The 24531-nt window shown below is 41.5% G+C and overlaps 3 protein-coding genes and 1 non-coding gene across 11 annotated transcripts in view; 1 reads left to right on the top strand and 3 right to left on the bottom strand.

Moving 5' to 3' along the window:
• Positions 1–2436: 2436 nt before the first annotated feature.
• LOC114569550 (transmembrane protein 100) lies at positions 2437–5869 on the bottom strand. Its single transcript, XM_028599456.1, has 2 exons — positions 5722–5869; positions 2437–5645 (listed from the first exon to the last, which is right to left on the bottom strand). The coding sequence occupies exon 2, from the start codon at positions 5528–5530 to the stop codon at positions 5141–5143; it is 390 nt and encodes a 129-aa protein (XP_028455257.1). The 5' UTR covers positions 5531–5645; positions 5722–5869; the 3' UTR covers positions 2437–5140.
• Positions 2437–14961, bottom strand: tedc2 (tubulin epsilon and delta complex 2). 6 transcript variants are annotated; one of them, XM_028599454.1, is made up of 12 exons: positions 14383–14961; positions 13486–13544; positions 12876–13133; positions 12516–12762; positions 12336–12389; positions 12174–12252; positions 11798–11942; positions 11348–11443; positions 10145–10338; positions 9860–9995; positions 8578–8763; positions 2437–5609 (listed from the first exon to the last, which is right to left on the bottom strand). In XM_028599454.1, exons 1-11 carry the CDS (start codon positions 14484–14486, stop codon positions 8756–8758), a joined length of 1380 nt encoding a protein of 459 aa, XP_028455255.1. In that variant the 5' UTR covers positions 14487–14961; the 3' UTR covers positions 2437–5609; positions 8578–8755. The 6 variants fall into 6 exon arrangements, with proteins under 6 accessions (XP_028455255.1, XP_028455256.1, XP_028455253.1 ...); XM_028599455.1 differs by having other exon boundaries at positions 8578–9026; positions 14383–14960; XM_028599452.1 differs by having other exon boundaries at positions 8921–9995; positions 14383–14958.
• Positions 13987–14060, bottom strand: trnat-agu (transfer RNA threonine (anticodon AGU)). The gene has a single exon. It is a non-coding gene; the product is annotated as a tRNA-Thr (tRNA).
• Positions 14962–19170: 4209 nt separating the features above from the next.
• hmox2b (heme oxygenase 2b) overlaps positions 19171–24531 on the top strand; it is a 6844-nt gene continuing 1483 nt past the window's right edge. The window contains exons 1-6 of one of the 3 annotated variants that reach the window (XM_028600317.1): positions 19171–19271; positions 21837–21953; positions 22081–22198; positions 22284–22775; positions 23562–23685; positions 23786–24531. The exon at positions 23786–24531 is cut by the window's right edge and continues 1483 nt beyond it. In XM_028600317.1, the coding sequence (XP_028456118.1) occupies positions 21886–21953; positions 22081–22198; positions 22284–22775; positions 23562–23685; positions 23786–23913 (930 nt within the window). In that variant the 5' untranslated portion in view covers positions 19171–19271; positions 21837–21885 and the 3' untranslated portion in view covers positions 23914–24531. The other 2 variants (XM_028600315.1, XM_028600316.1) reach the window with 2 other exon arrangements.

Here is a 24531-nt window from a genome sequence, read left to right as displayed (position 1 = left end):
CGCACAGTAAAACCTAGAGATAGTTTTGGATTAATTCCCAGAACAAGCAGAAAAAAATACTTTTAACACTGGGTCTTTGTGCCACATTTATTCCTCAAACTGATCCTGTCTTGTGTCTGTCCTGGGCACATAGGGAATGTAAGTTGAAAAAGCAATACATTGTTTCCTCTTGAGGTGTGCATTATTATAACATTGTAATATCACGCCAAATTTTCCTTAGCATTTGCAGACATAGGGACGGGATGTATGAGCATGGGAGTGCATATTCAGTTGATATGATGCTGGTAAGGTTATATGTTCAAGAGTCCACAGTAAACCTACATATGTGTGATTCAAAGGTTAAGCACAAAAAAATGAACACACACACACTTAAAATGTATCAATTCATCAATATTTGTGTGACTGAGCAGAGTTGTCAACATAAAAAGCAACAGATTGGTTCGGCCTCCAACGCAGCTGCCTTTGAGGAAATTACAGAAATTACAGGATGATTACAACCATTGTGTTATAAATAGACTACTATTTTAGTTGAATAGTGTCCTCTTCTTTGCTGGTCTTTTGGAGAGGTTCATAAAGGAGTAGAGCACACTACCAGTTGTAAGCATTTGTTCCTTTCAGGCTCACTACTGTATTGATCTGCACCTCACCTAATCACTACATCACCTTCAAGAGCTTTTGTTCAGCATTAGGCAACCTCCAACACTTCTTGCTGCATTTACTGGAGGTGTTGTAGCTGAGTGACCTAAGACAGGGCAGAGGCTGTGACATCCTAAATTGGATGCAGTTACTGTTTCCATAGAAACTCCAACCATTTTCTCAGTAAAACACAAAGTGACCACTAATGGCTAGGGAAAAACAATCGGTTGCTGCACTTAAACACATTTAAATTGAAAATAATTATGGCAATAAAACCATGCAGAATGTGCTCACAAAACTATGGCAGCAAGTGATATGGAGAGCAGCACACATTTTGAAAAAAAAGACTTTTGTAGCCTGAAACTTATATTTGATGACTGACTTTTGAGATAGAAAGACAGACAGGAGATTAAGAGAAGATGGGAAGTGGCGGGATAGAAATAAAATTGCAATTTACTTTTGTCCGTTAGTAATTGGCATATCTCCTATTCATGCATATCCAGAAATAATAATAATAAAAAAAATCAGTGTTCAGTGTGCTTAACAGTGTTATGTTATTCCACTCTCAAGTATCTGAGTGATTAAATCCAATAGTTTCTCATCACATTTGTTTATATTACAGTGAGACTTTGTATTATTATTTTATATTGCCAGTAATTTAATATGTCTGTTTGGCCAGGCATGTGTGGTTTCCGCCCACACTTGTCTCCAAGACATAATATCTGAAGCAGATTTTAAATGTAACTCTATCCAACTACAAAAGTATAATTTGGAACCAACAGCAGGCCAGGCAATAACTAAATAATAGCATCAACAGAATTGTCTTTTGCACAGACGCAGTTGATCAGGAGTTTGATCAAAACAAATATAGTCATCAGGCCCCAGTATGGCTCAAATCCAGACCTAATGATGTCACGTCGTGCTGCCTGTTTTTCTGGCTTTGCATTTTAAACTGATGTCTGTTCTGTATAATTCAAAGAATGATAAAACCCAAAAAGCGCTAAATGCTTGGGCTGAGGCCAAGTTCTGGAGATTGAGAGGCGGATGAGTTGCTTCCATCCGGTTTCCTGTAGTCTGTGCTGAGCCTAGCAATCCAACTGACTACTTCCACTCCATCTGCACTTTGCCCCTGTTGGCCTTGCCACCCTTTAACCAGACCTAAACATGGTTCCCTCCATACCCACGCAGCCGTTTCCCGGCAAAAATACCACTGAATGATAAAAAGTGTTCATACTTATTAAAATACCTGATCAACTCCAGGTGAACTGAACCAAAGGCCTGTAGTTAATAACACGCAGAATATGTTTGTCACTGTGAGGGCAGTTTGCCTATTTTATTATTTTGCCAGTAGGGGGTGTCATTTATTCTTTTTGATTCTGGCCACTCTGTTTTCCTAACAACCAAAGGATCACACATCTCTGGGTATCTCAGTAAGTCATCATAGCTGGCAGGATAGCACATGGCAATGTGTCTATATACAGCATCGAAATTTCAAGCACAGGGGAAGCTGAGGTGGTCTCGTCAACCAAAGATGTTTTTTTATGTTCTATGTAAATGGTTAAGTGTGGTGACAATTATAATCTAATGTGCACACTAAAGAAAATAGTCAAAACAGTGTTAGTCTCCTCACTAATCACTCCCTGATGTTCTTCCAGATTGATCGAGATAGATCGTAGCTCCTCTATTTTTTTGGATGATTCTGAACAATTTCCCAAAGGAAAGTAGTAGTTTAATACTAAGTACATTTAATAAATCGGGGAGTTTCACCTCGAGCTACAAACTAGAACCTGCAAAGACCAATGTGTTCACATAACATTTATTTAATACAACAATTAAAATGTACATGTAAGTAGAAATATACAGTAGAAATATAAAATTGTCATATATACAGCACCAAATAATAGAGGGCACACAAACAAACAATATATAGCGTCACTCGCTGGAGTGACAAACTACATTGGCAGACAGCATGGCCGTCTACTGGGTGAGGGACGTATTTCCCAAGCAGCAGAGAGAGGTAGACTTTCCCTTTTATTTTTCAAAAGGCAGGAGGGAAATCACTTCACATCTCTGACAAACAAATACTGGTCACCTGTCATACACTGAGCTAAAAAAGAACATACTCATAAATACTCTTTATGTGCATTTCCTTTGACTTGAAAGAGATTAAGGGATGTGACCATGCAGTACGCAGGTGCTTGCGAATACAGACTGATCTGTTAGTCCTATTTTTTTGTCAGTACATAAAATGATCAGAGAAGACTTACGCTCCAGGGTTAACTTGACAATTACACTGCTGCTGCCAGTAATGCATTATATCCCCTAAGAATAATACTGTTCTGTTCAGGGTGGCTGAACCCAATCCAACTGCAGGGATTGCTCCCCACTCACACATAAAAGTGAAAGTAATGACTTCCAATGTTCTGTTTTTGTCTTCCAATATTACCTCCTTATTCCCCTTCCGAGTTTGGCTAACAATCAGTATGCAACAGCACATCTAAATGGCACACTGAGACGCAAACAAATGTGTCAGAAAGGACTGATCACTTGCATGTCTATTGAAGCAGCTGGCCTCCAGGACGGTCTTTGGCATTGTGTGTTAACTGCTACCTCTGGATGCATAGACAGACTTTACTCAGCATGAGCGTCACTAATCTGGTGGCCAGAATCGATGCAACAGTGATCAATGACAATTCTCAAGGGCAAAGGAGTGCTTGTACACAGTCCTTCACACAGGGACAAACAGGCTATACCCAATCTCTATACAATTCTGAATGTTGCACTTACTACTTCTGGGATTTGCATTTTCCATCCCACTTTACATTCAGTGACAGAAACGAGAGAATATTTAAGACAAGAATAAAATGCCAGTATGTGACTCATCCTGTAAACCCGCACCTACAGAAAACACCTATTCACAGAGTTGAGTGCAGTAACATTCTCCCATTCTCTCTAAAAGAAACATATGAAAGGGAAACCCCAGAGTCACGTAGAGAACAACAATGAATCATTATTCACTAGAGAACAGCCTTGTACCATATTTTCAGACAATATTCTTTCCACTATGAAAGAAAATAATCTATTTTCTTTGGCACAGAGCAATGAAGACAAATGTCTGTGGACTATGGGGTTTATGTTAAAGTGTATACGTGTGTAATTTGAATGTCAAAAGGCTGTACACACTTTCTCCTGGGCTATATGACAATGGAGAAATGAGTTCGATCAAGTCAGAAACTAAACTGGGGATGTAGGATGGAGAAATATGGGATGAAGGAGGAGTCATTTTGGGATAAAGACAGAGAAAGAACTGGGGGGGGGATTCTCAGGGGTTCAGATGGAAACGGGGGAATGCGATAGAGCCTTTTTCCATGAGTGCTTGCTTAAGGCACCAAGAGGGAGGGGCCCTGGGGGAGCAGGATCAGTCAAAGTGTCCCTTCAGTGGCATGTCCCCTCGGGTAGTGTCCTTCAATAATCCTGGCCTGCCCTGTGTGGGGTTGAGGTGCCCCACGAAGACACTAAGCTTGGCGTAAATGCTCGTACATTGACACAAGGGCAATCAGTCAGTCAGTGCCCCCATCCTTTTTAATATGTAGCTGAAGCTACAGAAGGCCTTTCAGAATATGTTGCTTTACTCAATGTTTCTCTTGCTTGGTGTGGACATGGCTATAAATGCAAATCTTTTGTTCCTTAGTTGTGAAGCCCAAGGTCCAACAGTCTTTCCGTTTAACCAGAATCTTTATTTGATCACACACAAACACCTTCCACTTCCCCAGCAGGTCCTCTGCCCTCTCCAAGCTCATCGTCCACACAGATGCCAGTAAGATCCTGCTGGACTCAAGTTCCACTCTCCCATTGCGTAAAAAAAGCCCCCCCAACACATTGCTGCGGTGTCACAGGACGAGTGAATGACGCTGGCCGCTGACGTGGGTGCGCTGCTCTTTCGGCTGGGTATCAGGTTGCCGTCTTTGGCCCACTTCTGGCCTCTTGGAGAGTCACCTGTGGCAAGAGGAATGCTGTGACTGACGTGCTTAGTGACACTAGCATTGACTCCGGCAGCAGCTCTGCATAGCGTGTTAGGTGTCAGCGCGAGCTCCCACTGAGACTACTTGTGCATATGTGAGTGTATCCGTGCATGTAAATATGCATGTAGTGTGCAATGCATATTTGTGTGTGTCTCCTCAGAGGTTGTTTTGACACTGGACACCTGCTGTCTGATGATTAAAGAGCGTGAGGCATTGGTGATCCCTCCTTGCTAATCCAAAATGGTCCAAACTTTACAGACTAAACAGATACTTAGTGTCCTGTCAATCTGTCCTTCCACTCTCTATGATTTCTCAGCTCAAGTTCTCTCCAGTATGTGCTGAGCTAAACTCTGTGAGAAAGAATAGAGGGGATTTGGCGCTGGGAGGAGGTGAAGTGGCGTTTTTCTTTAGCCAACCCTTGAGCTCCCAGCCTGGGGTATGTCTCTGCTTTCAAGTTCCTACCACTGTTTTCCCCATGTGCTTCATAAGGGACACTGCTCAGAGGTGAACGAGCCTCCCTCTTTCTTTTTCCTTCTCTTTTTCTTGTGGACAATCCAACAGGTGGTGGCCATCAGCAACAGCAAAACACCCATGACGAGCAGCACCACTGACACCACTTTAGTCTGAGGCAGGTCATTATAGGTGTAGGTCACCGCAGTTCCTGCGACGCCGATCACCAAAGAGATGATTCCAAAGGGAAAGATGCAGCGGTACCAGGACTTCTCCATGCCTCCAGTGGCCTGGGACAGACGCTCCAGAGAGGAGAGCACGTCAGGGACTTTAGCACCACCAGCCTCCAGGGACTGACCCTCCCGCCCCGCGTTGGTCTGGGGCTGGGTTTGGCAAGCCAGGTGGCCCGTAGTACAGCCCATCCTGATGGTGTGGGCTGATGAATCCCAAAGCCAGGTTGCAGCGTTGGCCTCTTGGATCACGTTCGCAATCAGCTCCGGCCTGGAGAAAAAGCAAGAAATAGAGAAAGGAGAAGGTCTATGTAAGACGAAAAAAAAAAATGACTGGAGCGTGTCAGATGAAGGCTTCTAAGTCAGCACTAAAATCCACTCACACTTTCCCCTTCTTTCCCTCCCTCTCTTGCTGTTTCGCTGTACACTGCTGGCTCTCTGGCAGTACATTGTACACTCTGCTGAATGTAGTGGCGGGGGATATATATGGGAAGGGGAGGAGCCGGGGAAGAAAAACAGGGAAGTCAGAGAGCTCTGATTGGTCTTCTTTTGTGTGACGTCAAACTTTGAAGCAGGGAGAATAGAAGTTGACGAAGCATAGGAAGGGGGAGGGGAGAAGAGTTGACTGCTCCCTCTTTTCTTTATCTCCCCATCACTGCCTTTCAATTACAGTCTTTTTTTTTCTTTTTTGTTTTCCTGCAGTATAAAAGCCTCCCCCCTTGGGAATACAGAAGCCTACTGCTGACTGGAAATCAGAGGAGAAAGGGGAATCCTTCATCATCTCAGATTTTAAAGTTACTTTTTCCATCTTACGCTGCACTACAACAGCACAAATGTGCCAGCTCCATATGACAATTACCGGTATATAGCAATGGTGTTCACATTACATCCCACCACCTCCCACTTGGACATCAACAGCAAACAGAAATGCAAGACCACCCACACACTCCTCCGTTTACGTGCATGCCGGCACCTGAAGACACTGATTTGCAGGAGGACATCAAATATACAATGCCTTTATAACGTAAGTGTAATAAATACACCAACGAGCATGCCCACACGTGACAGAAATACTCAAATAACACAGGCATCCCCCACTGCTTTCCCACCCACACGCACTGCTGGCGCCAGTCTTTTCTGTATGGAAGGCAACCCAGGAGTAGTTAATCCCCCAGCATCTCTCTCTTCCATGAAAGGAAAATCAATCCAGACAGCTCTCTTCTTCTAAACTTGCTTATGTTACATTATAACGTCAGCTGAATGTCTATGTTTTTATCTTCAGGCATTAGGCTATTGGATTTGATATGGCAACATTTTAGCTTTTTTCTTTCCAAGCTTTTGGAAAATTAACTGTGAACTTAATACTAATTATGGCAATTTGTTGCTGAAAGGCGATGGAATTTATGTGTATTGTTGTACCGGAAGCAAACAGTGATTTCAAGTTTATTTAGGGATGAGACAACATGCCTCTTTGATATGCATGAAATCTGTGTCGCAAAACTTATTTGACCTCAAGTCACTACAGGTCTAAAAAGTAATCTCTTAAAGCTTTGTGGGCATTAAAACCATGAGTCTGTGTCTAAAGAGAAGATATGTGGGTGAGGAACAACTCAGCAACTAATAAGATTTAATTATGAGTTTTAAAAAACATCTCTATGCTTTAATAAAACACTGGCATGACTTCAGCTGAGCAACAGGTTTCTCATCAATGAGATAAAAGCATCCTTGCTCTTTAATGACCACAATGCACACATTATCAGTTTAAGGAATAACGTATATCCTCATATAAATGCCAAACATGCCTCAGTATGAACCTTAGTTTAAACACAGTCTTCCTTGCCTTGACAGAAAAATTCAACTTGACGGAGGAAGCTGGCTTAGACCGGCTGAGTGGTGGGGGAAATCAAATAATGAACCGTAATGCAGCCTAACTGATGACCACACTGACTTAGCAATCCCCGTTAGCTCACTCTGCAACAGAGCTGTAGATGAGCAAAAGAAGGGAAGTGAGGAATGTGTTTGTGAGGGAGCAGGAGAAAAGACGTGTTCAATGGGCATTTGATGCAGAGAAGTGGATTCTTGGTAGCACTGTTCGGTTTCTGTGGATTTGTACTTGGACTCCAGCGCTGCACTAGACTAAGGCTAAAAAGAAAATAAAAATGAACAAGTAGGAAGGAATGTGTACCACAAATAGAAGGCTATTCATCTCTGTCCCTTTCTGTGTGAGTAGGAAATTGATTGGGATCCTCCATTATGTGACGAAAAAAGCTGTGAGAAAAATGGGACAAACGCGTGAGACACGGGTAACCTGGGCAGGGCCAGGCCATGCTGTTGTGCGTGGAATCGCTCTGGTGGGGACAGCCAGAGCCAGGCAGCAGGTCACAGGAAGGCTGAGTTGCGTAGGCGCCACTCCCTCTGGGACCTGTGTGTAGTGTTGACGTGATCTCAAAGATGCTTCCCTGTCTCCTCCTTTACTCGCTTCACACACACTGATCCAGGACACACTGATGGGCGGACAAGAAGTTGCAGCACATTTCCACAGTCGCGTACGGATAACTTGGCTGCAATCCACGAGTGGTCAGACACTTCTGTTGCTGGAACAGAGATCTTGCAAACATGTGTGACTGTATTTCTGGTTTTAACCAGGAGCAGTTGCCCTAATCATTCTACTCCTGTGGTTTTTGATAACAATGTGAAGCTGAAATAGTCATCTCCTTTTTATAATCTTTTTATTCCTCTAATTAGGGAAGCATGCCATTTCCAGCTTGCAGCATGCAGAGAGCCAGGCCCCCAGGCATCTTTGTGACTCAGCCGGCTTTGAGTGTGCATGTCCCCGTGTTTGTGTGTAGCCTACATGAGGGTTGGTGCAGCAGGGCTCAAACACCCACGTCCTGCTGTGTGAACCCAGCGCCACCTGTTGCCCAGTCTGGCACAGCCCCTGCCATCCACACGTCATCTGTGGGATAGAGCCTTTTAGGCCTCACCAAGCCTTTCTACATCTCACATACGCCCTCACACAACCAAACCACGATTGCCAGTTTTATCAGATCACAGAGACATCATATTGGCCCCATACGTGTTTTATATAATTCAACGTATACAAGATTAGGAAAGCACAGCACATAAATCAAACATCATATGGAGAAACATTATAGTAGAGTATTGGGGGTTCAGAGTGAACTGAAACAAACTGGAAAGGTTGCAGGTCTGTCTCATGACTACAAAACACAAATATTCACCCTCTGTGAGCTCTTCAGAAACGTTGATTTGCCAGGAAGAAACTGGAACACATGGAGGATGAGCCTGAAGAGGCATCCCTGCTGCTTTCGATGAAAGACAGGATTAAAATAGGATGAGGCCCCTCCATAGTTCCTTTCAAATCACTTAAATCCACAGACCAGCAGGCCAACAGTCGCATCAGCACACTGATAAGTAAATTTAAAAAAATACTTGTTAGTATTTTATGAAAAGTAGTTGTATTTCCACATGTAATTCTAGGTCACGGATTGAATCTGACTGCCAATTGATCGATTGCTTTGGGTGCAACCAGTATTAACTAAACAAGCGATTAACATTCGTCACCTGTGCGTTCTATGGTCCCTTCTCCTGTGAGTTGAGTGCCATCTGCTGGTACACTCAGTGTCGCAAGAGCTCCATTACTGACCTCGGGTTACGTTTTTCCATTATTCTAGGTATTAATTGGTATTAATGCAGTACAATTATACAACAAAAATCAAAATCAAAATATAATTTAAACATGGAACTAGGATTGAACCATTAGAAAAAAAAAAACCTACACTGTTCAAATTGAAATATTTCTGAGAAGACCAACTGGAATTACAGTGATGCAGAGTGTAAAATCTATTTGCCACATGCCGATATCATGTAGTAAATGCATCTCATTATTCATAAAGCCATGCCAATCCAAATTTGGTGATATGTAACATTTCAGATAAATTGAAGGGTTGAATGTTCCTGTATGGGTTGAGAACATTCCTGGAGTCTCTAAAGCTAAATAAACCATTTATAAACCCACTGGATTATCTGAACACAAAACGACAAAAACTGTAAATATTGGACGTCACAGTCAGAAACATCAATAAAGAAGAAAAAAATAAAAATAAATAATAAACATGACTTTTTCAGTCATGCAAGTTACTGCATGGCATCAGACACTAAATAAATACAGTCACAGCACATGAAACAAAACCAGATTCTTCACAATAATCACCTTGATTTAAGGACAAATATACACCGAGTTACCACTATATTAGGTACACCTGCTTGCCCTAAAGCAATCCAATTTAATGATCTTGCAATTCATTTTATTGTTGTGAACTTTATGTTCTAGTTTTATTGACAGTGTCAGAGGGGTATGATTCAACTGCCGTTGCACTGGATTATTATTATTATTATAATACTGAGAGGTAATATTTGATTTATTTTATACATGTAAAGAGGAGGTAAATGGAGTATAACTGGTAACTCAGTGTAATATGCTCTGTAGTCAGTCAAGCTCACAGTCCAGGACTATGGCAGGGAAACGCTCCCCTCCTTCACCCAGCAGGGAGTACATGTCTCTCAGCACACTGAGGTTGGGACATCCAGGCCCAGGTACTATAGATGAAAGATGAGGGGACAGAGTCTCCAACAGAGCCTGTCACAGAGAAGAAAAGACTGTCAGCACATTATTTCTTAGTAGGTATTGACTACTACTCAGAACAGAACGGACTGTCATATCAATTACCACAATTGGGTATCTGATGAACTGCTATTTTACCAGGTACTTAAACAAACAACCCTTACCTGCTCGAGGTACAGCTCCTGTTGCAGCAGAGCCACCCTCATCCTCAGCTTCTCCAGCTTTCTGAACTCTGCTTCTGTCGTGTAGGTTATAGTCAGGGGCAGGGGTGCAATCATCCCATCTCCCCACGCACCATTTGCCCCAGTGGGGCAAAGACAACCTGCCTCTGGCCTCCATCGATCCCATGTTTCCCACTCTGACGGAAAATATGGTTATTTTTAGAGCGTGAGCGTGAGCAACCGTAGCCTAAAACGTTTTTCTGCTCTGCTGCCTCAGTTTTAAATAGCTAGGCTTTTGCCTAGCCACGTCAGGATAGACAGCTTTAAAACCCCGCCGTCACAGGGAGGGGGTGGGGAGAATCTGTCGAGGCCAAGGAAAGTACTGATCTGGCACTGAGGTTTCACTGCGGCTCTGTTTTCATTTTCCATCCGCCTCTTCATAAGCTGAAGAGGCTGCATTAGCTCGTTAGCACGCTACATTCAACACAGCCTTTTTTCAAATGCTATTAAAATGCAATAAACCAATAATCCCTGCCATGAAAATTAAACTCTGAAACAAAATACTTACTGAAACGTGGATGCGAGAGTGGATGCATATGCTCACAACACAAGATAAAGATGGAGGTGTGTGGGCTAAGCAGGGAGCTAGAAATTACTGGAAATTTCTCTCACACACTGGCTTTAGCGACATACTTGCGCCGCACTGGAGCTATAACTGCTAAACGTAAACAAAACTCCCTCCCTGAAGGTTAAATGGTCATTTGAGTTGTGTGAATGGAAAATCTCTGGGTATTCAGCTTCATTATTACAGTATCGTTGAAGGGACATTAATGAACAGCTGTCCTTTAAAAGTTTGTATTTATTTATTCACTATTTTTGGATAGTCTTTTTTTTTTTATTTTGCCTGTAAATCATTTTTGTTTGTTGCGTTTTTCTGTCGCCACTTTAATGTTGTTGCTTTGATTGTATTATGTGTAGGACTCACTCGAAAACAAGAACATTTGTTTCGAGGGGCTTATCCTAAATAAATAAATGTGCATATAATTATGCAAGTCTGTGCTGTGGAATAAATCATTTTAATAATGCATCTTCTGCTCGTGACCACCTTCATTCACCCAAAGTCAGGTTGACATGTAATTCTTTTAAGGGGGAACACTTGGTTTGAAAAGGTAGACTATGTTGTGGTGAAACTGGGTTGTTTCCTACCTTGTTTCGCTTGGTATGCAAAGTACTGGAGTTGTGCTGCTGTCATCGACAACCTTTCAAGTGTCAGAAAGAAATCATTCTTGTTTGCCTTACCACCTGTACAAAAATACACAACAACAAAAACTTCACATGCAACATTATTACAGGAGATAGCGGAGTTGTGTGGTTTAATTGCACAGTGCTAATAGGTCTCATGTTTGTAGTCAGGGCAATTGTTACATGTCTCTAACTGCTCATTCTAGGGTCCTGAGCAGACTTGGCAGAGGCTCGTCACTGATATAGCAGTCTAAATAGCTCTCAGAAAGCCACTTTCTGCCGACTCCCTGTGCAGTTTCATCCCAAATTATGATTTTCTCACCCACACACTTGTGTCATCAACCACCTTCATTTCTCCTCATTCCTCCACTCTTAATTTTGTGTGTTTCCATGTGTCATGTGTTCAGTCATTACCCAGCTCTGTGGCTGCTTCTGGTGTCTCTTTGGCCAGAAGCTCTTTTGTCTGGCAGTGCTGGGTGAGGTCATGCCCTGTGTGAGTCAGTCGGTTGACCAGAGCCCTGGTCTGATCTGGGCTGCCACATGGCCAATCCTTGGGGAACTAGAGGGGTCAGAGAGACAGGATCAAGGACAACACGCCGGGTATCGGACTGCTTGGTGGAATTAAAGTGTATAATCAAATCTGTGCAGAAACATACCCTAATACGCTAATTTCTGTGTAAAACTGTCACAATACAGTATATTGTCAAACTCAACATTACACAACATGGAAAACATGTCTAAGGCTTCCCATCCCATTTTTATAGGCTTCACTAAAAAAAAGGAAGGATACCGTAGCTCTCATTCTCTCCATGAAGTGACTCCTCCCAGGCGCAGGTTTCCTTTGTAGGGCAACGACTTTGTCCCATAACCTAAAAAAAACGAGGGAAACTTAGTGCCCTTAGTGGAAACAGTTGTAAAATTCTCACAATATTAACAGACTGATTTTGGCCACCTGTTTTGCTTGCTCCTCAGAGATTTCCATTTTGAAGTTTGATCAGAAGCTTTCCTGCCATTAAGCAAAGGCAAACAGAATGATTATTATAAAAAAGGGCAAACAAATGTTTACCCCCTTCCAACTGTTACTGTAAAAATGGTGTGATTTTCTTTATGGTCCAGCTGTGTAAAAACATACCCAGTCTGTCGAAGTAAACTGTGAGCTCCAGACCTGTGTGTGTGTGAAACAGGCACTGTGTTATCTGAAGGAATGGAGATAGCTGCAGCTCTAGCCAGGTCGTTTCCACTCAGCACGTTGCTTCTAATAGTCTGGTTTTTAGAGTGGAGGGTTGAGGTGTGGAATTGACCCCGATCAAGAGAGCCAGACGCTGAGACAACCTGCTGCGATTTCCTTGCTGCTGCTGCCTGTTGATGCACAATTCCATCTGAAGAGACAGGACAGTTCTGGTTATTTTTCTTTTGGTAGGGGTTTTGCACTGTCCAGGATTGTAGCTAGCTGAAGGCTTTGAGTGTTCCAGTGTGGAGGATACTGACATACCAGGCTTTTTGTGCTCTTTTCTGTCAAGACTGGCAGATTTAGAGGTTGATCTGGTGGTTGCCTGATTTCCTTTAGAAGCTGCAGATGCCTGCCTTCCCTCTTTGGATGTGACAGCTGTGGTGCCGGGTTCCTTTCGAGGTGCAGATTTTTTTGAGGCTTTTATAGAAGATCCTGTGCCAGTGCGGACACGGAGGGCTTTCTCCAGGGCTCGCTCAAGCAATTCCATATCTTCTTTCTCCCCTGGTGAGGTAACTGTGTCTGTGAAGATAGCAGCATGCAAACATGTGGTTACTGTTTAGTTATTTTACCATTTAACCTGAAAGTCTCTTTAGATACATGATGTCATTGGTAACAAGAATGAAATACAGAAGTCTGACTATTTAGAACTAGCACATAACATTTGCACATGACTGCTCTGATCTCTCTCTCTACTTAGCTGGATTAACTTAAAATCATAAAATACACAATTTATTTTATCACGTTACATGTGATGTTTAATCCCATTTTTTTAAATCTTTTTAACATAAAGCGAGGTGACAGATGGAAAAATTGCCTTCAAAGCTAACTCATTTACAGTTACCTGACAAACATACTCATATTTTTTAATTACCTAGAGCAGCACCATCTGCACATTCTGACTCATCACAGTCCGTCTTTGGTTGTGGCGTTCTGCGAGGAAAAGACTTAATGTGACTACACACTCAAAATAACCAAGAGGAGCACAATAATTGGAGCACAACTAGGCAACAATATTATATAATAATAATTAATAATAGTTGCACAAGCAACTTGTTAAAATAAGTTAAAAATTTGACTTTTAGTCTTAAGGGCAACATCAAAGTTGCAGTTGTATGAAACTTGTGGTTTTTCTAGACTTTTCCGTTGATAGAATTAAAATGTTACTCTTGATAGCCTACATGCAGTTTACCACAGATCCCAAATGATAGTTGATTCAGCTGAAACAATTTTACCAGTACAAACATATGTACCACTGTAAAGTTCACCACAATTTTGTTTATATGGATATCTAACACATATACACACTAGGGCACTGAATTTGTCTCTGTATTTTTACAGTGGTAGAGTAAGTGAAACTTTCGAGTGCTGGAAAAGGCACTGCTGGGATTCGAACCCAGGATCTCCTGTTTACTAGACAGGCGCTTTAACCAACTAAGCCACAGCGCCGGATAGGTGCATTATTGCACAGATATTCAACTTATGCAATCACACTGTGGTTGATAACTTCGATAACTTTATGTCTTGCTAGCTGTGTGACACGAGAGGTAAATATATATAGGTCTAATACACAAGACGCAACCTTAACAAAAGATAAAACATCTGCATCTATTACAAGTGTATTTGCATGTACATATGTTAACGTACTTTCTTACAATATATTATATAAATACTTTTCACTGACATAATGTTTTGGAGTTGTAACATTAAACTTGAAATGAGAGTCTGAGCACGGATAAAACAACGTGGTGAATATCTCAGATGTACTTACAAGGTGTGTAATAGTTCTCTGTAGAGTTGTATACTGTCGTTAATCTTGGCTTGTTCAGCTTTGCATGACTTGATAGCTTGCTCAACCATAAACAGCAGTGACATGCTTGGGTCTGGATGTCGCGCTGTGGTGACTTAGTTCTGTCGTGACAACACGCAAGAAACCATTAACAAACTGTTGGTTTTTTAAATATGAATCAACGTTAGCTTGTTCACTGAAAATGCCGTTCCATTAAAACAACGATAGCTTTTACGTGCGGACCCCGTTCTCTTAATAAATACGTCCACGGCTGACCCGCGAAATCGAAAACGTAGCGGATGCGGAAGTCACATCTCCGTGCCCTTGCTCCGCGCTGTGCTTGGTGGGGGGAAAAAGTCCCCGTGATGCAATGTAAACTAAAGATGTTCAAAAGGGTGGTCTAACACTACTTAACACTTAACTCGATCAAACACGTTGTAACCTAGCTTCCATACATGCATGGGCTTCAACCTGGCAACAATGTGCTCACTTAGTCGCGAGAGGTTGTGACCATAGACAGTATATAAGAAGGTTGTTGTTACCAGGGACGCTGCTCCTCCATGTTGCCACAACAGCTCATTTGCATCATTAGGCTAAGAACTGTGCAACGATTTTGTGTTACCACCAGAGAGAAGGATGAGCAAAAATTCATCAATTCGAAGACTCTGCTCGCACCTTTTCTTAATCAGAATCAGGTCCTGCGCTCATACACAAATGTGTCATAAAATGTGTAGGCTATTACCATGCAAATTACTCTAAAGAACAGTTTGTCATCTTAATAACAACATAAAAAGTATGTGTTCCCAAGTAGGCCATTTCATTTTATTTAACCATTGCTGATCCCTGTGAGTGACAGTTAATAAAAACAGGATATGACTATTTTAGGATAATTGAGGCAAAATTATTTATACACAGATGTAGCAGTTGTTGACCACATCAGTATATCTGCCATAGGTCAGAGCATCTTGTCCATTGCATCTGATTTGTGCACTCTTTCCCACAGAAGCACCAGGGAAGTTGAAGTCGCAGTAATCAGCATTGTTTTCTAAATTACAGACAATGCTTGACCTGAGATCATGCTCCTCGCACCAAAATAGGGTCTTTTGTTCTACAGTAGATTCTCAATTAGAAGACTGTATGATTATTAGTCATGATAAAAAAAAAAAAATTGTCTATTTGCACACAATTATTACCTTTGCTCACAGCAGAAAACATTGGCTTCTCAAGCACAGGTGGCTGCTTCACGTTAAGCTGCGCCGGATCCCTGATATTGTGCGTGCTAGATTTACTGGCACGTCAAAGTGGAACAAAGCCATAATTAATGTTCTTAGTTACACAATGTGCATTTTTGGCAAAATAGTTTATTTGTTGAAGTTCAATTTTTTTCTATCAGATAGGAAGTAAAGAAATACAAAATATCTGATGCAATGTTACAATCAATTAGAATGGCTAAGATCAGTGCTTCCCAAACCTTTTCTGTGATGCTGCCAATATTCTCACTGTTTTATCAGCCAGTAACAATACTGGTAAAACTAGTAACAAAAGAGCCAAGTTGCATTTTATGGAAATTACATTATTAAAAACATGAGGTGCACGATTCATTTAATGGCTGTTTCTCTTTCGTTTCTATGTCAATCTTTACTCAAACTGCCAAAGGTTTTAAGATACAAGGCTCTCGTCAGTAAACTTCAGAGAAAGATATTCATATTTTGGATTTGACTGGTGTGTCACCTCGGTGAGGAGGTTTGGGCATCTGGTAAGGATGCCCCCTGGGCACTTCCCTAGGGAGGTGTTCCAGGCACGTCCATCTGGGAGGAGGCCTCGGGGAAGACCCAGGACTAGGTGGAGGGATTATATCTCCAACCTGGCCAGGGAACGCCTCGGGATCCCCCAGTCAGAGCTGGTTAATCGGGCTCGGGAAGTTTGGGGTCACCTGCTGGAGCTGCTGCCCCCGCGACCTGACCCCGGATAAGTGAATGAAGATGGATGGGTGTCTCCTTGGTGCTAATCGCCATTTTCTTTTCTTGCTGTCAAAAGTCTGTATATCTTGTTGTTAACTTGACATTCCACTTTCTGAGTAAATCTTGCTAATCTGAATCTTGCTATCAGAGCACTGACTCTTTATCGATCCCAAAGGAATTATACAGATACCCTTTTTTCACAGCAGACAATTTGACTTGTCACAGCAAGAAAAGCACAGGTGGAATTAATGTTGCAGTACACCAATTCAATGCAATGCAGCAATTGATAATGTTAACAGTCACACGTTTGAAAAGTCAAAATATCTGCTTTTAAAAAGTCTATTTAACTTTATTTCCATTTCACATTTTACCGGGCATGTGGTCATGTGCAAAACAGATATTGTGATGTTTCATTTTTCTATTCTTGTCTCTTGTTTTTATCTCTCTTTGGTTTTGTACTGTTTTGATGTTCCCCTCCTATATTAGTCACATTTATTCTGCTTTACTGATTTCCATGATGTGATCAAAAGCATCAGATCACAGCTGCTATGTCAACGTGTGGTATGGTGAAATGGACCTCCTGCTGCATTTCAGTGTGTTTATGTGAGAGTTTTTGATGCAGCATTTGAAAGCTGTCCAAGCCATCAGCATATCACATATGGGGTCCTCAGCTGACCAAAGTGACAAACAAAACCAAATGGCAGCAAAATCGAGTCAAAGAATCATTGCCAAACATTTTGTTTTGCGAGTTTCTCTCTAAATGCACAAATTAGCATCCAAGAGGATATGAATGTTGCCAATCTTTCTTTATTCTGTGCCCCTGCATCAGTGGCACAGAATCACTTACCAAAGCAATTTAATGTAATGGCAACAGCTTGCTGGCCCTGGCCTTTGGACGGAAATGAAATCATCTTGTTAGCTCATATTTCCCCCCACCAGCCTCCTGTGGCTCAACCAACCTTGCATCTGACACTGCAGCCGGCTGCCAGACTAATATCAGGCTCTGCCACGCACGCACACACAAACATGGACGTACACTCATTAACCGATGGACAAATCTGCTCAGCAAACAAACAACTACCTCGTACATAATTTATGAGCAGCATGCGTGAATCATATGTACACAAAAACACCTGAAAAATCCTTATTAAACAATGATCTGTAATTGGCCCAACAGCATGTCACAAACAAGATAACAGGAAGGGAGCTTGTTTTGTTTGTCCCAGAGGGACAGACCAAGATGTTTTATGTACAGCTGAAGAAATACTCAAATATTCTGGTTGCCTCCGTGTTTGGGGCCGGCTCAGGACATACACCTGTGAATCTGAAAGCACTCATTGTAAGTACACAGTACACTCTGTGTTCACAGTACACTCGTGTCAAGCTCATGATGTGCCCTTCTCCAGTTCTGCCCCCGTAGACGTCTGCAAATCTCACACCTTTCATTTATTTGTTTCTTTAGTTTTTCCAATTGCATTTGACTCAACAATGAGCATTTGGTATTGAGATTTGTTGTGGGTCCAGATGCCCAACTCCTCAGTTTAATTCCATAAAAGTAGCTTTAATAATTTTTTTGTGTCTTTGGTTCTGCTAAATTATGAATTGTAGGTATTAAGCAATGGAAAACTAACAATGTAGAAAATACAAGGTATAAGCTTTGTGAGTGACAGACATGTTTCTATACTAAAGTGTCCACAAGCAAGAGAGTTAATCTGTTACAGCTTTAAATGTGTTGACATTGTGCTCAGGTAACCCGGTAAACCTGTCTAAAGGAGGAAGAGAAGAAAGACTAACCCAGGGTCACTTTATACACTATAAAATAAGATCTGATGAGCCAAATTAACAACACTGCAATAAACACTGTCGTAACGGAGATAATTGCATGATAATGACGTTGTTATGTGGTCATGTCAGATTTACATCTTTGTAATCATTTCAGTGTGGCCTAGAGAGAACCGACGGCGTTGCCAAAGGGTACTTTATCTGACATGGGGGAGAAATTAGGAATTTCCGGTCTTACTTTCAGGAATGATGGGAGGAATGAAAATGTTTCTATGAATAGACAGAAACATCTCATCAAACTTTATTCTTAATTGTCACATACACACAGTACAATGTAGCGAAATTCTATTAGTGCATTTAACCCATCGTAAGTATTGGGAGCAGTGGACAGCTATACACACAGCAGCCATCCGGGGAGCAACTTGGGCACAGGGACGCTTTGACATGTGGCCGGAGGAGCCTGGGATTTATCTGCCAACCTCGTGGGTGAGGGGTCAACCACACTACCTCCGAGCCACAGCCACCCCACATGCATGATGTATAGCAAAAACAATCATGTAATATTACATAATTTGTGTACTTTCCGTAACTAGATTAGCCACACACACAAAAAAGATCTGATTGGGCTTTTTAATCCTTCAAACTGTTTGGGAAGCTGTAACCTGCCAAACCATGGTATAAGATGGGAATGCCATCTTGTGGTTATTCTCTTCTAGCCTGCATGAGAAAATGGTATGAACTGTTGAACAAAAACATTTTGCCAACAGCTCAAGGTTGTCTTGTGATGGATCTCAACTTGCCTCTCAACAAGATGAAGCACTAACTTGTATAAGGCATAACTTGCTAGGCCGCCATTGTAAACAAGAATTGTTTTTTTTTTGTATAACTTGCCTGATTAAATAAAAATAAATAAAACATATTGCTATAATATCAGTATCTGTTATAGCCTTTTATATATGTCAATGGTTATAGCATGGCCTGTTATAGTAGTGTGCGTCGCCATATTTCTCAGTTATTCCACTTAGCATACTAACATAGTATAGCACCAAAACTTTTCAAACAGTCAAACTGAGTGGAGCGCTTTCTGAAGCAGTCACGTTTAAAGCTTCGGACGTCATCATTCACGTGGTAGGCCTATTATTCCTCATTTAGATACAAGCTCCGACACTATTGTATTGAAAACAGTGTTCTTCGCAGGACTGAAAAGATCTTCGGAATTACCTGCCCATCTCTACCTAAAATGTAATGTGACGCCGCTCGTCAAATCTGTTGTGTCATCAATGTGTTAAGCTTGTTGAAATGCTAGCTAGCTAGCTATTAGTTTATTTAGCTAGCTAGCGTCATCCCATAGATGATCCCATCTATGGCGTCAAGTTAGCTGTTGTTTTCAAAATGATACTCCTAGCAAGCCGTTTAGTTAGATGACCGTTACCGTACGTGGCTTGAGATTATGATTTCGGATTTAGATTGAGGAACTGAACTGAATTAAATAACTGTAAGAACTCACTGTTATACAACGCTATTCTTTGGGAGTTGTGGTAACGTTAAACACCAGAAGGCCTAGCTAGTTAACGTTAGTTCGGTAAAGTTGGAAAGATTTTCACAGATTCGAACTTCCGGGATCAATAACTCATCACCGAAACGTTATTAAAACACAAACGACGCATCTTTCCTACTGTAGTAAGGTAGACAACGAGCTACAAACTCATTTTCATCAAAATGATTTGGAAATCTGACCTGGACAAATAATACTGGTCTATGAGCAGGGACCGTCTACAAAGTGCAACACCGAAGAGACAACAAAAATATTTAATAGCTTCATTATTATACAAAGTTGTCACAACAATTACGTTAATCCTGCTGGTTATACTAAATTTACAGTACTTGACGTTACTTAAAAAAAATAAGTGTATGCATAATTTTGGGTAATATTTATTGGGGGAAATATTCAATAGTTTAATTATTAGATATAGTGTCTCTGATCCAAAACTAGCTACTTCACACAAAATTGGTGCGTGTTTAGTCCCGCTAAAACGTACCAAAACCATTATTTAAACTGAAATGGCATTGCGTTCATGGATGTATTGCGTTGAACCTACCTTTTTATACCACACGTCTCTGCTGATTGGGTAACACTTCTGAAACACCCACCAAACAAGATAAAACCATGGACGTATTGGATAAAACATACTTCAAAGTCCGTTGCACATCTCTTCACACTGTTTTGAGGAAACATTACCTTAAACCCAGAAACCGTGAGATTGAACCAAGGGGTTCTCCCATACCTCCTATGGCGCCATTTTGATGTTAACAAGCCATCACCCGCCGTTAGCGTTCCATTGACTGCCATTCATTTTTACAGCAAATAACTTTACATCTGAAGCATTTAAAGACTTTATTTGTCCATTGTTTATTTCTAAACAAACACAACAATGTAAAAAAGGCTCCATTACCTTGTATCTCACGTTATGGCTCCGTAGCAGGCGTTTTTGTAAAAATAGGCTGACGATTGTGTCATAACTACGCAACTTATTGTCACATAGTAGAGGAATTACCGTATAGTACAGGAGAAGCTCGCAGGCATTTTCGACTTTCATTAGCTGTTTAGTTTAATTACTAATGTTAACTAGCATTTCAGTTAACAATAATTAGCCTGTGCCTATGTTATCTCCTTATATATACCTACGCTCTCCGTCTCTGTAAGATTGGGAATGATTGAGATTTCTCTTGGCACAGCTACCAGAAGACTTCCAACTTTCAGACAGGTTGCTCACGTCACATCTACGTCTTCGAGCTCAGTAGGAGGCTGCGCAGTAACGCTCAGCGCTCACCGGAGAAGTGCTTCTAATATCCTTCACTGGTCCCTCTGTCCAGAGCAACAAAGAATCATTTGGTCCATGTCCTTAACTTTCTATGGATTGAACCGGTTGAATAACGTTCCCCTAGCTTTCTGCTGGCTATACTAACACTTAATTTTGAAAAAAGGCTCTAGCATAATTTTGGGCAATATTAATTGGGGAAAATATTAAATAGTTTAATATTAAATAGATTAATGTCTACAAACCTACTTAACACATAACTGATCTCCTGCTGGTTATACTATAACACTTACTTTTGAAAAATAAGCATATGCAGTAGTTTGAATCTGTGAATATATTTCCGACTTTACCGGACTACAAGGCCTGTGCTGTGGTGTATGAGCTGCTTTTTGTTTGACTGTGTTCATGAAGTTCAAGCCTGGACTCAAAGTAATTAAGCTCTAAGGCTTTAAGCTGCTGAATCAACTGGCAGAAGACCTCTGTCCTTTGACCCTCATCTCAGTGACAACAACAGCTACAGAGAAAAGGTGTAATTTATTGTGGTTGTTTGGTCTAAATTATGTTTTGTGGCTTTTCTCCCTGAATCTAGGCAAGTTGTAATTAATAATGTACTACTGTATAGTATATATGTCTCTCCTGTGTGTTATTGTTTTGGTGCACAATACCTCAGACCTCTAGAACCACAGGGTACGCTGCAGCTACAGCCTGACTTTGTCCTCTTGTTATTTTCCCCTTGTTTATTCTGAAAACGCAATCTTACACAAGTTACTATTGTATTCAAGATTCATATGTGCAATGTGGTGAAACTTTTGACTGATGCCATATAATTTGAATGTAAATATAATGCTAATTTGACGTCTTTCACTGATTCTAGGGTAAACTAACTGGCAGAAAGCAACACACCACTAAAGTCGGCAGAGAAGATGGAGGCAACAGCCAATGTGTCCAATGGAGCAGGGCTGGTATATGAGGAAAAAGAAGACACTCTCGGGTAAATATCCCACTAGTGTTGTAACATCGTAGAAACGGTGTAATAAGATAAACAAAAATCATATTTGTTGTTGTGGTTCTGTCAAACATACATTATACCTCCGTATTTTTCTCTTTTCTTTTCCCAGTCCCGAGGATCTGTCTGAGGTGCTGGCAGCAGGGACCAAGGAGGTTCATGAAAAGGCTGAGAACACCCAGTTTGTGAAAGATTTCCTCAGGGGACGCATCCGCAAAGAGCTCTTCAAGGTCAGTCTGAATTACGGAGATTGTTACAATATAGTGCTTTACTCAACAAGCAAGATGAGTAAATAAATGTTTCTTGCTTCCCCAGCTTGGCGCCGTGGCACTCTACTATACTTATACAGCCATGGAGGAGGAGATTGAAAGGAACAAAGACCACCCCCACTTTGCCCCTCTATATTTTCCTTCAGAGCTGCACCGCCACGAGGCCCTGGCCCGTGACCTTGAGTACTTTTACGGCCCTGACTGGCAGAGCCAGGTCAGCTGCTCCCAGGCCACCCAGCGCTATGTAGACCGTATTCATGAAGTAGGGCAGGAGGACCCAGTGCTGCTGGTGGCCCACGCCTACACCCGCTACATGGGGGACCTGTCCGGGGGCCAGGTGCTAAAGAAGGTGGCGCAGAGAGCCATGAAGCTGCCGCCCACTGGGGAGGGCTTGGAATTCTATCAGTTTGATGGCATCCATAGTGCCAAAGCATTCAAGCAGCTGTACCGTAGTCGGATGAACGAGTTGGAACTGGACATGGAAACAAAAAAGAGGCTGGTAGAAGAGGCTGTCAAGGCCTTTCACTTCAACATGGAGGTGAGAGGCCAGTGACAAGGAATGGAGGTTGGAGAGATAGAGAATTGAAGAAATGGAAGCTATTTTTGGAAACAGTAGTGGTGGGTGATTTGTTCCCTGGTGGTGATGGTGAGGTGGTTAAAGGAGGATTTTCTTGCAGTAGATGTGTGCTGCTTGTGCCTGTTTTGATCATCTACTGAATTTTTATACACACATTGAAGGTTTTATTATGTGTATAACTGAAGGCACTGTCATCGTCCTCCTATCCTAATGAAATGGCATTGGAAATGCATTTTGATTAAGACTTCCATGTGAACATTTTCCCTTAAGGTCACTAAAAATTATTGATATTAGGGCTATATCCACAACTACAACTGATAAGCAGTAAAGTCAGTGAATCATTAACACAAAAGGCTAAAGCATATGTAATACTGTGTTAGACTTACTCTATTGTTGAAGGATGATTGTACTTTGGAAATTACTGAATGTAGAATTGAGTGATATGACAATATATATATTGTCAGACAAAGGAATTTGTCTACTATCAGAGATATTGCCATACCTTTTATGCTACGGTGACTATCCCTTTAATATCTCTGTTTTATGGCAGTATTGGATTTTTATATGATTTTTACATCCGTGAGTGTGATTATTAATGATGATACTTAAGATTTTTCAGGTGTTAACTTTGCTGGATTAGCCAAAAACAGACATTCATGTCTGGTTGTTTCATCCACGAACAATTTCTAGAATATACAGTATGCCACAAGCTTGATAACCTTACATGCTGTATGTTTGTGCTGGCAGGTGTTTGAGGAGTTGGACGAGATCGGTAAAACCATCCCGGAGGATGCTTTAAATGCTGGCATGCCCGTCCATGGGGCAATGGGTGGAGACATCAGCAAGTGTCCCTACTATGCTGCCAAAATGGGTATGATTATATTCTTCTCTCTTTGTACCACGGTGCCATGATAAAGCTTTTATAAAGCTATTGTGAGAAAGTTTACTTTCGTGCTCCCTCTGTGTCGCAGCGGCGTCGGGTGGAACAGCATACGCCGGTCAGCTTGCCATGGCCGTACTCCGACACCCAACAGGACAGGTCCTGTTTGCTGCTTTGTTTGCTGCTCTGGCTGGATTGGCTGCATGGTATCTGATGTGATCCAGCTGTGAGGGAGAGGGAGGAGAACCGTAGAAGGAAGGACAGTAAGGAGACAAGAAAATTCCCTCAAGCTGTACACCACATTTGATAGTTCCATGCAGACATTCTGAACAGGTCCAAGTTCATTTAATGTTACATGTTTGCTGCTAATAATATTAGCTGACAGGAAATTAACTTGGACGTTATCAACAGAATTCCAATAAAATGATCTGTAGAAACGTTCCATCCATCCATCCATCCATCCATCCATCCATCAAGCCACACCTTGTTACAATTCATCCACCCGGCTTTTTATTTCTCTACCTCCTCTGCACTATCCCTCCATCCTGGGTCCTTCCTATGCGTTTGGTCGTATCACAAGACCTAAAGCTGTTTTCTGATTTCGTCATGGAAGCACACAGTGTTAATAGCTAATTTGTTGTGACATTACATTTTCGCCCAATTTGAAATGAAACTGCAAGATTGATAAAGCATAGTGACTTTTATAGATACTGCCCATGTGTAATTTGCTATACAGTAATAAATCAGTTACTAATGATGAATGCATTATCAAAATTAATTCATGGTAACCATAGTAAAAACATGTTAAAACCTACTATGCATATGTTATGCAGTATG

This window comes from Perca flavescens, chromosome 15 (assembly GCF_004354835.1).
Source record: "Perca flavescens isolate YP-PL-M2 chromosome 15, PFLA_1.0, whole genome shotgun sequence".
Lineage (NCBI taxonomy): Eukaryota > Metazoa > Chordata > Actinopteri > Perciformes > Percidae > Perca > Perca flavescens.
The sequence above is the reverse complement of the archived record's forward strand: the minus strand, read 5'-3'. Positions and strand labels throughout refer to the sequence as shown.

What these genes read in the sequence shown, in the direction of transcription:
- LOC114569550 (XM_028599456.1), bottom strand. Translation starts at nt 5,530, where the DNA reads ATGGGCTGTACTACGGGCCACCTGGCTTGCCAAACCCAGCCCCAGACC.
- tedc2 (XM_028599450.1), bottom strand. Translation starts at nt 14,486, where the DNA reads ATGTCACTGCTGTTTATGGTTGAGCAAGCTATCAAGTCATGCAAAGCT. An exon ending in AAAAGAGCACAAAAAGCCTG is followed by an intron (nt 12,763 to 12,875) that starts GTATGTCAGTAT and finishes CTGTCTCTTCAG; the next exon opens with ATGGAATTGTGCATCAACAG. An exon ending in TGGAGAGAATGAGAGCTACG is followed by an intron (nt 11,943 to 12,173) that starts GTATCCTTCCTT and finishes TGACCCCTCTAG; the next exon opens with TTCCCCAAGGATTGGCCATG.